Source organism: Melozone crissalis, unplaced genomic scaffold (genome assembly GCF_028551555.1).
Source record: "Melozone crissalis strain CALT ecotype California unplaced genomic scaffold, PUWL_Pcris_2 ptg000014l_1, whole genome shotgun sequence".
Lineage (NCBI taxonomy): Eukaryota > Metazoa > Chordata > Aves > Passeriformes > Passerellidae > Melozone > Melozone crissalis.
In genome coordinates, this window is record NW_026535792.1 from 6659101 (window position 1) to 6674220 (window position 15120).

At 40.4% G+C, this 15120-nt stretch overlaps 1 protein-coding gene across 1 annotated transcript in view; it reads left to right on the plus strand.

Moving 5' to 3' along the window:
- AKAP13 (A-kinase anchoring protein 13) overlaps positions 1-15120 on the plus strand; it is a 159455-nt gene that overhangs the window by 122823 nt on the left and 21512 nt on the right. Inside the window, exons 14-16 of the mRNA XM_054272927.1 lie at positions 4956-4998; positions 7292-7397; positions 12098-12269. Coding sequence (XP_054128902.1) covers positions 4956-4998; positions 7292-7397; positions 12098-12269 — 321 coding nt within the window. The remainder of the gene's footprint in view (positions 1-4955; positions 4999-7291; positions 7398-12097; positions 12270-15120) is intronic.

The window sequence follows — 15120 nt, forward strand, 5'->3', positions numbered from 1 at the left end:
ACCCTTGAGTCAGATCTGTCCCAGGGCAGGGGTTCCTCAGCCCTGTCCCTGTCACCTTTCCTGAGGACACTCAGATGTACCATGTGAGCAGTGGGTGTCCAGCTACCAGCTCACAGCTCAGAGGTTCCCATCTGTGCTTGTATGAAGAGAAGGTTTGGGAAGTAGGGCTTTTGGGAACCCAGTTTTAATGAAGAAGTGCTAGCTGAACGCCAATTCTCTTTTCAGAGACCATGTACTTACAAAGAATTGTTGGGAAGCTGCTGCTATGCAAGGGCTGCTCTTAAAAATGAATGGTGGGATATTTGATATCCCATATTAGCAGACTAATTGCTGAGTTGGGCACTATGTTTGGTAGGCATTATCCAGGCAAGGGCGGAAGAGGATGTAGTGGGGCTTTTCTCATGTTTAGGCAGTTTCTTTAAAAGAAAGACTCCTAAATTTTAAAATAAGGCAGAAGAGATGCTTGTTTTTTTCTGTTTTATTGTGGAAGAAGAGAAAGGAAGTTTAAGTGTCTTCTTTTTAATGCTGGAAATTTTGAAGGGCATAACATTATCAACATTGTTGATTTTTATTTTTCAGACATAGAAGTGGCAAGAACATCCCCAGGTAGATAAAGTCAACACTTCAGATAAATTGTCCTTGCTAATATTTGGTAGCTTTGTTGTATCATTTAACTGCAGAAAGCACCTTCAAACAGATATCTTGAGTTGTTCTGGTTTGACTCCATGGCAGTTCTTTCACTGAAGTTGATGCCCTTTGTCCAGAGGTTCATTTTGTTGTTGGTTTTCTGTTTGGAAAGATAACTATGTATAGTTCTTCACTAAGAGATCCTATAAAAAAAGTCAGCAAAAATAGGGAGAGACTGGAGCCTGGAGCTGTGCATGCAGTGAGACCTGTGCCCTCTGAAACCTGCACCCTCTGGAATTCTCAGTTCTTTGTTTCTTGTGCCTTTCTGGAGCCAGCTGCTTTGCAGACTTTTCCTTTGCTTTGCTTTTAGTTTGCTTTGGCTGCTTTCCTCTCCTTTTTATTATTCAATGCATTTTCAAGCATGCTCTAATGTCTGCTGTTAACCCACTTCTCAGCCCAGGGCCGGACTCGACCATCGAGACGAATCTCCTTCTCCTTCAGCATCTCTCCACTCATTCCTAAGTCTAAAACTCTCTTTTCTATTGGCTCTTCTTCCAGTGATGAGGAGGAGGAGTTGGATAGTAAGTAATCCTTTTCTGTGCAATGCAGCCATAATGGGTGGAAACACAGGGAAATCTGGTTTTCTGCTTCAGACACTGGAATTTCACCTTGCAAACATTGAACTCCCCTTTCCATTGCATGATGTCTAACAGCATTATCTTAGTCCTGGATCTGAATACTAACTAATGGCAGAATTTAAAGGGCTATTAGCCAAAGATTCTTCTACATCAGCACCATCACATCTTAACTGGTTAGTTTTAGTCTGTATCCGTGTGGCAGATATCATCACCGGCCACTCTGAGCAGCAAAATGATCTTTACCTTTTTACTAAAACCAAAATATTTGCCTTGAGCTTGTTGCAGGGCATGGAGTTAGCAGAAGAGGTGCATCCTTGCCTTCCTTAGGTGACAGTGAGTGCATTGCTCAGTGAAAGAGGAGGACAGAAGCCCTGATTATTAAATTCTGAAAATCTTCACAGCAACTTTACAGTTCCCCCACTATGCAAAAAACACAAATTGCAGCCAAAGACCTTCAATCCTCAGATGTTCATATCTAGGTCCTGATATTGTTATCAAAACAGTTCAGTGGGAAACAGGTGAGGGTTCTCTGGCAGCTTTTTTTTCCTCCTGCAAACTCCATTGCTAAAAGCTGCCCAACTAAGGCAGAAGATTGAATTAAAGTAATTTAGACTTGTCTTGTTTTTTAAAATAGGCTTACCAAAGATTATTCGAAATGCTTCCTATTTCTTAAGCATGTTTTATTAGACTGTTGAAATAAACCAGACACATTCCTTGTGTCCTTACAGGAATGGGGGAAATTGCTTTCCAGTCCAATAGATTATGATTGCTTCCTAAATTTAAAACATTCTCCACACCATCCACGTTGTATATATCTGAATTCTCCTTCTTTCCATTCCTGATCTTTACTGTGGGTTTGTCCTTTCCTTCAGCAAAGTCCTGTGCCCAGGTGTGATATTACCACTTCCATATTTAAGCTCCTTCATTGTTTCTCTGTCCTTTTCTTCTGCTTTTAACAAAACTCACAATTCATGGTCCTCACAAAGTGAACTGCAAAGACACAGCTCTGCATTCATGTGATGCCCCACAGTAAAAAATATCCTTAGGTAAACTTTCTGGTGGAGTTTTTTTGTTTGTTTGGTGAGTTTTGGTTTTTTAAGCATTTGGGTTATTTTATTTTTTTTTTTTCTTTTAAGCATCCAATACTTGATGTTCATGTTAGAGTTATGACGGTTTTAGAGGATATTTGTAGCGGCCAGTATTTTTCTTCTCTCCCTCAACAGTGCTCCTGTTAACAATGATCATTTAAGATAATGTCAGATATTGTCTCAAACAATGATATTGTTTTCTTTACATATTTGAGGATAATGTGGTGATTTTATAAAGGTTGATTTAGCCATAGCTCTTTCTGAGACTGCTTTGGTAATGGGCATTTTTCATGACGAAATCTCAGAACAGTTTGTTTTTTCACATCTTTAGGGTTCATTTCTTATACCACTCCTCAACCTTTCCATTCCTGTTTTTCCTTTAGAAAATGGAGAATTAGTTGAAGTTTGTCTGGTGAAATATTTAAGGCATGGATTTCAGATGGCTGGACAATTATTATGAAGCCTTTGGATTTCTTGAGCCACAAAAGTTTAATTATTGACAGCATTAAGGCATTGTAAGCTGGTTTCAACATCCTAGTCCAGTCACTGCTTTCTGCAAAATGGATCTTGATTAATTATTTCAAGTCCAGCTACAATGTAAATTAATTTTTGTGGGTGGTCCTTAAAAGGCGTTCAGATAAATACAGCAAATTTTGGCTGCTAGCCCAGGTTCATTGGGCACAGATAGGAGTTCTGGCTTTTGAAACAAAAACCTAATTTTTTTGTGAGTTCTGAAGTAAGATTTCAGTTTTGTTCCTGGTCATGACAGGGAACAAAAAGGTTATGAAAATAAGCTTTCCTTCCTCTGTCCAGAAGGTGAGAAGATGTGTCTTTTTCTATGCTTATCTTTCTGGGGTTTACAGCTTGCAGCAGTGTTGATCATGGGATGTTATATTATAATCTAAAATATGAAATCATAAACAGACCTTCATTCTTCACTGGATCCATTTTGCCTGCCAGCACCAAGAATCCCCCATTTTTAAGCTGAAACAACTATTGAAGTAAAATATAAATGATACATAACTGTAGTTCTCATGCAGTGTATTTTCTCAAGGTAGTGAAAAGTAGTCACAAATATCAAGTTATTGCGGCTCTTGGTTCAGTGTTTGTTCACATTTCTGATGTTAACTGCAAAGAAACAAAAAGGTTTGGGGAATACTTAAATCCAGTCAAACTGATGAATCTTCTAAAAAAAAAAGGAAAGAGTAAGGAGGTCTAACCCAGTTTAAAAGCAAGCTAGAAGTGAAATGGGAACCACAGTTACTGAAACTTTAACCAAGGATTATGGAGTCTGTAAATTACTTATGTGATCCTAGTAGGCACTTAGATTTTATATTATAGTTTTATATTATAAAAATATAATATCACTGTTGGAAGTGGAATAGTAGACTTCATTTCATACATATTACAGTTTTACTAACTTTGGTGTATTTGGGATAAATCATTAATGAGGTGAAAGATTTTGCAAGGGAAATATTAACACAGCTCTCCAAGCAGGGCTTAGGTAACAGGGTATGCCTGTATTTTAGTTTCTCAATATGAAGAAATTATATTTCTGTTTCAGACTCTGTTGGCACTTGAATCAGTGGTTAGAAAATCTGTATTTAAAGCCTAGTATGGCATGCACAGTTTTTCCTAATGCTTTTACTGCTTTTTGGATAAAGGGCCATCTTGGCCTCTAATGGCAAGTAGCTCCTTTGCATTCATCCTTAGCATTAAGAGAATTCGAGCCAAAATACTGTTTTTCTTGCAGCATATATGCAGAAGCCTAGTAAAGTGGCAGTCATGCTTTTTCTTGAACTTCAGATAGGGCTGCAAACAGTGCTTGTATGAAGGTTTTTTTTGAGTCCTGGCAAGGCCAGTAATTTCAGAGAGAGCCCTGTGTCCTGGATCATTTCATCCTGATTTTTCAGTGTTCTTCAATAGTTCTGGTAAATGTTGTCAGCTCCCAGATCTGCTCCAAATGCGTTGTGCAAGCAGGTTTCTTGGGCAGAGAGAGTTGGTGCCTCTGGCAGGGCTTCAGCTTCGTGTTGAAATTGAGCCTTTCCTCAATCAGTGTTTCGTGACGAAGCCCCAGGCTGGTAACGTTTCGTGGAAAACAGAATAAGGCTTCCCTTGTTTCCCTTACTCTTTATGAAGTGCCTCAGGATTTTGATGGGAAAATGAACTGCAGTTTTATCAAGGAGAAAAGTTTCATACATGAAACCCGGATGTGCTGTACAAAAGATCCTTTCTAGTGGAGTATAAATAAAAGCATTGTGTCAGAATGATTCTCATTTATACCTATTGTCATTGAATTGGCAGTTCTGTTTCAGCCACCCTGATTTACCAGCAAGTTTAACAGTTGCATGGTCTTTACTTAATAGCTGAAGAGTGATAAAAATACTAATCAGGCTTTCACCACCACATCTAATTTGAGAGCAGCTAAAGATACAGGGAACAAGCTTTATCCTGAGCACATGAATTCTGTTCTAAACACCCATTTCTGGAAAACATTTCCCTTTCCTCTTGAACCATCCCAATATGCAAACCATGTTTTTTGGAGTCAGTGAGCTAAGGTAGCAGTCTAACCTGTCCCCCCCTCCCCTCCCATCTTTTGCAGGTACGCAGTCGTTGGGCGGCTCCATGGGCTCCTCTGTGCAGAGGTACAGTATTGCAATATATACAGTGCAGTATTGCAGAATATACAGTACAATATTGCAGTATATACAGTGCAGTATTGCAGTATATACAGTACAGTATTGCATTATATACAGTACAGCATTGCAGTATATACAGTGCAGTATATACAGTGCAGTACTGCAGTATATACAGTGCAGTACATACAGTACAGTATTGCAGTATATACAATACAGTATTGCAGTATATACAGTGCAGTATATGCAGTGCAGTCTTGCAGTATATACAGTACAGTGTTGCAGTGTATGCAGTACAATATTGCAGTATATACAGTACAATACTGCAGTATATACAGTACAGTATTGCAGTATATACAATGCAGTATTGCAGTGTATACAGTACAGAATTGCAGTATATACAGTGCAGTATTGCAGTGTGTACAGTACAATATTGCAGTATATACAGTACAGAATTGCAGTATATACAGTGCAGTATTGCAGTGTATACAGTACATTATTGCAATATATACAGTGCAGTATTGCAGAATATAAAGTGCAGTATTTCAGTATATACAGTACAGTATTGCAGTATATACAGGGCAGTATATACAGTAGAGTGTTGCAATATATACAGTGCAGTGTTGTAGTATATACAGTACAATATTGCAGTATATGCAGTACAGTATTGCAGTATTTACAGTATTGCAGTATATACAGTACAGTATTGCAGTATATACAGTGCAGTATATACAGTGCAGTGTTGCAGTATATGCAGTACAATATTGCAGTATATACAGTACAATACTGCAGTATATGCAGTGCAGAATTGCAGTATATACAGTGCAGTATTGCAGTATATACAGTACAGTGTTGCAGTATATACAGTACAGTATTGCAGTATTTACAGTATTGCATTATATACAGTACAGTATTGCATTACACAATATTGCAGTACATACAATATTTACATACAGTATTTACAATATTGCAGTATATAAGTACAGTACTGCAGTATATACAGTACAGTACTGCAGGATTTATGATACAGTATTGCAATATATACAGTACTGCAGTATATACAGTACAGTATTGCAGTATGTACAGTACAGTATCACAGTATATACAGTACAGTACTGCAGTTTCTACAGTCCAGTATTGCAGTATCCTGGGGACACCCTGCCTCTGCTGGGGCCACTCCTGCACTGGGCTCTACCCTGGGCCCCCCATAGCCTTCCTGGCACCAGGGCACTTCAGCTGAAAGCAGAACTTGTGAAAATCAGTCCTGTGTCTCTGCAGGCTGAAGAATGTTTTAGATCACAGAATATGAAAGTCTAAGTCTCATCTCTGAGCAAGGTTCTGCGTATTCATAACATCAGATTTTGCATTAAAAATTTGTTTGTTGCATAATAATGCATAATTGCAGGGTATTGGTTTGCCCTGAGTTTTATGTTACACTAAAAGTAGTTCTTTCTGCCTGTGGCTAATTCTCTCTGTCTCTCAGTAACAAAGGCCAGAATGATCTTGTTTTTGTGTGTTACTTTTCATCCTTGCCAGTTGCACAGAGGAGATAATCTTGGTGGTGGCTTTCAAGGTGCTTTCCTGGAGGAAGGATGTTTGTGGCACTGGGTATCTGGTTTCTGTGCCACTGACAGCTTTGGCTTTATTTTGTGACTAGGAGGCTCTTCACTTCTGCTCTCTGCTGTCTTCTCCTCCTTGATTTAATTAGTATTTGTGTTCTGCTTTTGGTTTGTGTTGTACTTAATATTGACAGACTGTGTCCTTTAATGCAATAACAGTTTCTCCTTCTATCAGAGATGAAGAAGTCATAAGCTTGTGCATGCAAAGGCTGGCAAAAGTTATCTGTGATCCTAAAAATTCCTAAATTAATATACATAACCATTGTGGTTTATTACTTAATATTGGTATTCTCATTTCTCAGGGGAGGCTTTGCAGACAGTGTGGTTTCTGTTAAAGACATTCACTGCCTTTTCAGAGTTCATTAGATGCCTTTCTCTGGAAGGAATTGGTTCTTTACTGCATTAATGACTCCTGGTTATTTGACAGGGGAGCAGCAGAGGGTGCTATGGCATGGCCTGCTTCAAAATAGATGTGAGGATTCCTTGACATTTATCTCAAAATGAGTGGATTGGCATTTTGTCTTTACTTTTCCTTCTCTGGTAAAACACCATAAAGCACCTAGACTGCATTGGCTAATAAATGCATTTGTCCTTTAAAAATAATCTCTCCATTTAATCGATGCTTTGAGAAGGAGAAAAAAAAAACCAAAACAACTTTTGTCTTTTTTTTTTTTTTATTTTAGCATATCTGAAGAGAGCAGCAGTGTCTCTGCTGGTAAAGGTGTAACAAAAGTCAGCCGCACCTTCAGCTACCTCAGGAATAAAATGTCCAGCAGCAAGAAGAGCAAAGTAAGTGCTTCTTGTGATTTGTGGAATGCCCACAGGTGGCAGAGATGGGTTCTGTGTTTAAGTCTTTGCCTGAATTTCTTTTTTTTTACTTACTTCCTCCCTTCCTTTTAGTTTTCTTTAAAGGGCAGGAGTGTCTGTGGGGTGATAGGAACTGGCTCCATGGGAAATCTTAGCACCCCAAAACTGAGCCCAAGGACAACTTAGTGAGGCTCAATAAGGCCAAGTGCTGGGTCCTAGATCTGGGTTACAGTGACAATGCTGGGTCAACAGTTGGACTGGATGATCTTAAAGGTCTCTTCCAGCCTTTATGATTGTATGTTTTCACTTATTTCCCCAGAGAGAATAAATTTTGCCCTGGCATGAGTTAGACTTTGTAGAGATTAATGAGTCTAATTTTTACAGAACCTGAGAACCTTTAATAAAACAAGGACAGGAGCTGTAAGAAGGGACTGGTTGCTGAAGGCTGTTTTGCCTTCTCATAATTTTCTTACTTTTGCCACAAAGTTCCTGTGCACTACAGGAGAAGTTGCTCAAACAATGATTTTAGTGATGGCCAATATTTATATTTTACCCTTTTTTCCATCCTTGAAACCTTGAAATTTAATTTGCTGGAAGTTGAGCCCTGAATTTCCTGGGAACAGTATTGATTACAGCTGAATTTCCTGGGAACACTATTGATTACAGAAATAATTACATTAATGCTAAATCATTCACACAAAGGGGCTGTTGTTGCTTTAGATTGTCCCTTGAAGATTAATATATATTTGGAGATTTTTTTGGTTTGGTTGGATTTTTTTGCTTGAATCTCACCTCAATTATCTGTCTGAGAGAAGCTCAGAGCAGTTTGCTGTCTCGTTAGGTGATGTGTGGTTAATGTGTTGGTAAATACTGTTGTAAGGCCCTTGAGAGGTGTGATGACACACACAAATTCTTGTTAGGGATCTGTCTTTCAAGATAGCCACAAGTGGCTCAGAGCTGCTTCTGAGCAGCTTTAGGACAATGCTCTTCCCTGCTGCAAAGTGCAGTGTTGAAAAAGTAAATCTGTTTACATAGAAACCTCTGTGCAAACACCAGTGAGAAGTCCAGGAGGATTTTGCACAGACTGTGAGTGGGAATGGATGTTCATTAACTGGTTCTTGCACCTAATGTGAGTAATCTCTAAAGCAAAACTGGAGAGAGAAGTAAGAGATGTGCTTGGGACAGAAAATATAACAGCAATGCTTTTAGACACTTGCTCAGTGCAGTTTGTTTTCACTAATTTCATGATTGTGTCTGAAAATGTTGATAAAGCATTGCTCCAAAATCCCAGCCATAACACACACTGCAAAAATTGCAGCTCATAGCAACTCTCATACTCTTACTAAATAAAAGCCAAAATATCATTCAAGTTGTAATTTCTTGTCTGCTCATGGTGGAATGTTTGCATTATGTACATTTTTAAGGCTCCACCAGTAACTTTAAATAATTTGACCAAAAAATTCGTTGGAACACTGATTTCTCAGAAACATTATAAGTGAGAAAAACCTGTAAGAGTTAAAAAGAGAAGCAACAAAAGAAACCTTGAAAGGAGAAGTTTGACACAGGAAGTTGGTTTCTGGGCTGTCAGTAGGGAGGGAGGCTTCAGTGTCTTTCCAGCTTGGTTTAACTTATCTCCTGACCTTCAGAAATGCAGTTTTCTCAGATGAAATTGAGTAAAATAAAGCACATCTGAGCCTTTTGGAAAATGTAGAGAGTTATGTAAAAAAAAAGTTAAAAATAAAGGGGTGTTTAGAGCACTGACTGGAGGGGATACTGATAGAAGTTGACATGAATTTACCCTTGCCTGGCATGTTATTTTGGGTTATCAGTGAATCTCTTGCCTTTAGCAGAGTGCCCTGATTCACATTTGCAAAGTCTTAAACATGCTCTATCTTTGTCAGTTCAGGAAAAAAACCCTCTTTTTTTTTTTCTCATTTTGGTCAAGGCTTTCTGAGAAATTACAACAATTAGCATGAGTAATTTCTGGTTTTCATTGCCTTGCACAGTAATAAGGCAGTGCTGTGCCAGCAGCAGCATTTCAGGGTGTATGGTAGGAGTTGCAAGTGTTTGAAAGGATTAGAAGACAGGGAATATATGTGACCTGCAGAGCAGGAGGAGCTCAAACACACAAAACCTCTCTGTCTGGGCAACTTCTGCAGCGCTTTGTTTGCTAAAGTACTACATAGCAACACTGAGGTATGTGAAAATTCACTTTTTCTGTAGCCCAAACATCACAGAGTGTTTGATTTACTCTCCTCTACCTTTAAAAAGGTGGTCTTATATTGACTCGTAAAACATTAATCACATCCTTTTCTACCTGTATGGGTGTGGTTTTTAGTTTTATATGTTTTTAGCAGTGGAAGCTAAGGTAGGGCAAGATGAAAGCAACAGCAAAATAGCTAAAATCATCTTTAAGGAAGTCAGCAATGGTCCTGCCCCTCCTCCTTTTTGCACAACTGCTCCTGTCCCCGGCCCTGCCGCAGCCTCCAGCATGGCCATGGGCTAGCGGGGAGCAGCTCCTGCTGGGGAGCAGCTCCTGCCCAGGGCAAGGATGTCCATTAAGTGGAATAGATTCTCAGAAGTACCTCAGATAACAGTGAAGCTGGTGGGCCTGAAGCACTGGGAGGTAAGAGCTGCGTGGTTCCTGGGGAGTGGGATCCTCTGCCGCGGTGGCTGCTCTGGCACATCGCTTCAGCCACGAAGCTGGTGGCTCCAAATCTCACTGGCAGCTCCAACAGCACGAATATAGTCTTGTTCCTACAGTCCTTCTTTAAATAAAGTTCCAGTAACTGCCGCAGGAAAAAAGAAAAAGCTGAAAAAAATCTCATTGTGAGACTTTGTCCTTAAGAGGAGTGGCTGGCAGCCCTTGTGTGGAGTTTGCTGTTTCCTTTTTGAAAGTGGTGCACCAATTTCCTGTTTTTCCTGAGACTTTATGTGAAATTAAAATTAGACTTCAGAATTGCTGGGTTTTGCAGTGAACTTCAGGTAGATTTAAAGTATAGGATGGAAAAGCTCCTTTCAGCATGAGAGTCAAAAGATTTGGCTTGAGCTTAGAGTGATCTTTTCTCCTGGAGCTTCACAAGGCTTGGAAGTAGAGCAAAACTCCAGGCATCAACTTGATACCATCAGCCCAGACCAAAACTGCAGAGTTTAAGTTCCTGAACCCTCTCAGGCTGGATATGGTTAAAGATGGTCAGGTCAGCGGGTGGAAAGTGGGGCTGTGGAGGTTCCTGTGGGGTGGTGTGAGCCAAGCTGATGGCTCAGAGGAGGCGGAGATGTGACGCAATGCAGACTTCTTTTCTGGCAGCTTTTCTGCTTCAGACAGGAATATTCCATATGGAAATACTCCTAGTTTTGCTTATTTGCAGAACAAAACAGTGTTTGGGGCCAGTAAATAGACTTTCTGTTTGACACTTTGCAGGGAGAGACTCAGGCAGTGGCATTTTGCCTGGGATGTGTTGGGAGAAGAGTCCTTAGGCTGTTCCTCATGGTGTGAGTGTGTCATCCAGGGCTCAGCAGTTTCCCTGCAGTGGCTGCAGAGCTCCATCCCTCTTTAAGCCACTTCATGGCAGTTGCTTACGTGGGCAGCTCTGCAGCTCCCTGATATTCAGGCTGGGACAGTAACAAATAACAAAGTGCAAAGATAACGAAATGAATAACAAAATGCAATGATAAGCTGACAGAAGCCTTTACCAGTTTCTGGTAAAGATTCTCCTTCAGATGCCAGGAAATCTGCAGCAACAGTCAAAAGTACAGACCTGGAGTTGACTTGTATCATAAACATTTTGTAAGTTGGTACATGGAAAGACAAGGAGTTGTTGTAATTCAAATTCAGCATTTTTCTGTGGAGTTTCCTTTAAAATTTGTTTGGAAGAATTCCAAATCCATGAAAGGCTGCAGGGGAAAATGTTTCAGATTTTTAATATTTAGTATTTTCTTTCTAAAGTAGAGACAGAAAAGAAGCAAAAACTCTGCTAAAAGTTGGAGAAGCTGTCTGTGCTTGTCGTCTTTCCAAAGCTGAGTAGCCTAGAGGTTGAGTCGTGGCCTGTGGAAGATGAGAGGCTCTTTTATGGTGTTGCTGTTGTTCCCCAGCCTTTGTCTGGTGCCATAGGTCGAGAGTTTGTAGAAGATCCATTTGCCAAAAAGCTTCACAGAGTTACTTGGGGTTGCATGTAACTGTTGAAAAAGTTGCTAGATGGAAGGAAAACAGAGGTGGAAATATTTTGGCAGTAAGGCTGTGGAGGCACTGAGGAAGAGCTTGTGTTCTCCATTAGAAATGCAGTTGAAAATCACGAGCCTTATGGCTTGGCCTTAAAAATGAGCTGTGTTGAAAGTCTGATACACACTGCACGTGGTATTTGTATTTAACACAATTTATTTAAAGTGCTGAAGAGGGGTAAAGTCATTAAGCCAAGCAAGTATAAAACAAAGGTAGAAGGAACTAAGTGCCTTCAGAACAGACTCGGTGTTGTGCGCAGTGGTGAGACACCTGTGTGAGTCAGTGGCGTGTAAATCCACTTCCCCAGGGGCTTTTTTCAGGGAGAGCTGTGCAGACACATGGCCATTGTTCAGGTGCCCCTCGATCGATACCCTCGCCGTGCCAAAGGCAAACACTGAGCAATCTGTAACTGGGGGACAGACCTCTGCCAGTGACGAGGCTCTGGGTCACTCTGTCTCGGCAGGAAAAAGAGAAAGATAAAGAGAAGACTAAAGAGAAGGACAAAGATTCCAAGGAGAAGGAAAAAGATAAGAAGCTGTTGAATGGACATCTCTTCACTGCAACCTCCGTTGTAGCCCAAGCAACCTGTTACCACTGTATGAAGCCTTTCAATAAGGATTCGTACTACTGTGCAAGTAAGTCAGGGGGGTTCCCCCCCTTCCTTTTATTCTTCATTGAATCTGGCATGGAAAATGCGAACCTTACACTTTATTTTCCTTTTGCTTGAGGATGTGAGGTGGGAGGGAGGCTTTGGAGATAGTGATTCATGGAGTGATGTGTTGCCTTGTGGAAACTGGACTGAAATGAGTTGTGGCTGCATGGAGGTGTCCTGAAAACTCTTTCCTAAGCCTGAGCTCAGCCATCACAATGGCCATGGGGTTTTCTACCCCTTGTTGGGCTCTATCAGTCAGGAGAACTTTGGTTATTTCAGCTGCATGTAGTAGCTTGGAGCTGAGGTCCTTTGATAAGATGGACAAAGGACAGGGACAGCAGGCTTTGATCATGGCTTCTATGTGCAATGGGGGGAAAAAAAGTCCCTCCTGTGTGTGGTGTATTGCTTTAGCTCTCTGAAATACTGCTTCGGTGAGCCCACAGTGGGAACCACATGGTACAGAAAGGAAATGACCCTCTGCTCCCTTTGAACAAGAAATTGCATCACAGGTCAAATGACAGGTACCTGTGTGCATGTGAAGGACGTGCAGCACAGGACAGGCAGGGTAGGAACCTCACTGAGGGTTTCTCATAGATTAGGGATTTTGTTCTCATTTCTTATCAGACGGTTTCCCCTGCCTGCAGCTCGATAAGGTCAGTGGTGTTTGTGTGGTCAAGACCACAATGCTGCTTCATGCAGCAACCCAAAGCTACAGAACATGCAGACAAAACCCATTTTTTTCCCCACTATAGCTCAGTGAAAAAGGCTTTCCTCTCCTCAGTATTAGCAGTTTTTCACTCCACTAGTTTAGAAATGAGTCAAAGCGAGTGCGGGAGCTGCTCCCAGGCTGGGGCCTTCCGTTGCTGCTGGTGGATGTGAGCAGGAGGAGGAGCAGCCAGCTGAATCCCAAATGGCACTTCTGAGTTTCCTGGAAGAGATTTCAGCAGAGTTGTTTGTCTGAGACACGCTCTGTGTCAGCCTGATAGGAAATGTAAAACATCAACAATTACAAACTCTCAAATGCATCCTCTCCCTTTCCCCTCCTGACTTCGTTAACAGCTTCTGAAGCTATGTAGAACACCAAATATATCCCAGTTTAATGCTCCAAATGCTAATGAGATAAAATAACCCACCAGTGTTGCATGTTTTAGCACAGATGTTCTTTCCTTGTTTTCAAGACACGATGCAAAATTTTTTCATGTTTTCTGCATTGGCCAGGAAATTAATGTCATAAAAAAATGGTGAAGGCCTATGTTGAGAGCTCACATCAGTGAGTGGTTCCTTCTCTCATTGCATCTAAAAATCAGCCTCAGATGCTTTGGAAATGATGGATGAGCAGCAGCAGAGGCTCTGATCCTCCTGTGCTGATGTAGGCTGGTGCTACCACCACTGCTCTGTCTCACCTATGGATGACTTTTAATGCCTTTTAAAGCACGGGGTATTTTAAATCAATGTCTCAGCTTTTCAGTTATGCCCCCTCATCTTCCTGAAACATCTACGCAATGCTGAAAGATCTTGCATGCTCTGAAACAAATGGGCAAGCAAAAGACCCTGATTTTTAATAGCATTCTGCCTTGTCTTTTTTACTTTTTTTTTTGATCAGTGATGCAGAAAATAAGGTTTTGGGGGTTGTAGTTATTAATACTAGTGACACACAGGAGTTAGAGGAACTTCTTTCTTGCTGAAGAGTTGAATTGGAGGAATAAAGTCCCTACAACCAGATTTTTTAACATGAAATAACATGAAAAATCCTTTTTTTTTGCCAAATGGTGCACACTAAAGAGCTGTCTTCAGGCTTTCAAGGCTTGAGTGTGAATTTCATGATTCTGAATTGTCTCACTGCCTCTGTTCATGCACCAGAGGAGCAGGTTCTGTTCCTCTTTCTTGTTTGGTCGTCAAGTTTACATCACTTGTGGGTTTTTGCAAGAGTTTTCAGGTTGCTTTGTTCTGTCTTCTTGTGCACAGGAAATTGTGAGACATTGTCAGAATAGCAGCACCCAATGACCTTACACTCATATCTGTCAAAATGTCAGAATTACTGGCTTTTGTTGAGTCATCCCAAATGTAAGAGATGCTAGAAGTGTGAGCATATTTTGTCATTCTGGACATAGAATTTTTTCATTTTTTCTACTTCAAGAAATAATTCAGAACTTCACACTTATTTGTAAAATACAGCTCATTATCTGTGTTAGTGTTGTCATTAATAAGTGGAAATGTTTTTTCTAAGCTACTGAATCTCCTCTTGAGCTGTGATCTTTCATCTGCCAGAAGAGTTAAAGCCTGAAACCCATTTCTCAATTCTTATTGGGAAAAAAAAAAAAAAAGGGAGTTTTAATCATCTTTAAAAATTTGATTCCCAGAAATCTGCTGGCAGAAGTCATGAGCAGATTCAGGGTATTCAAAAAAACAAAAAAACAAATTAAAAATCCAAGCCACTCAACTTTTGCTGTGGCATACATACAGCAAATTTCAAGCATCATGGTCTTTGCATTGGTGAATGTGATGCTTTTGGACCAAAACTTCAGTTTCCAGCAGGAAGTCCCAGCCTCAAGGATTCCTGACAGATGCTGCTCCTGTTACCTTTCCTGGTAACCCTGCAGTACAGCAGCACTTGGGCTCTGTGCCATAGATCTTATCCATGGTCTCTGAGTTTATGTAAATTAATTTCTCCATCCTCCTCCTGTCTTTTTGATCTCATAGCCCTTGTCTTGATGAGAACAGTATTTATCTTTTCAGAGAAATACTGGCCCTACAATTGGTTTCTGTTTCTGTCTCCTGCTTGTGCTTTCCACTTTACTTTCAGAGGGATAATGCCATCAGGGTTTATTAACAAA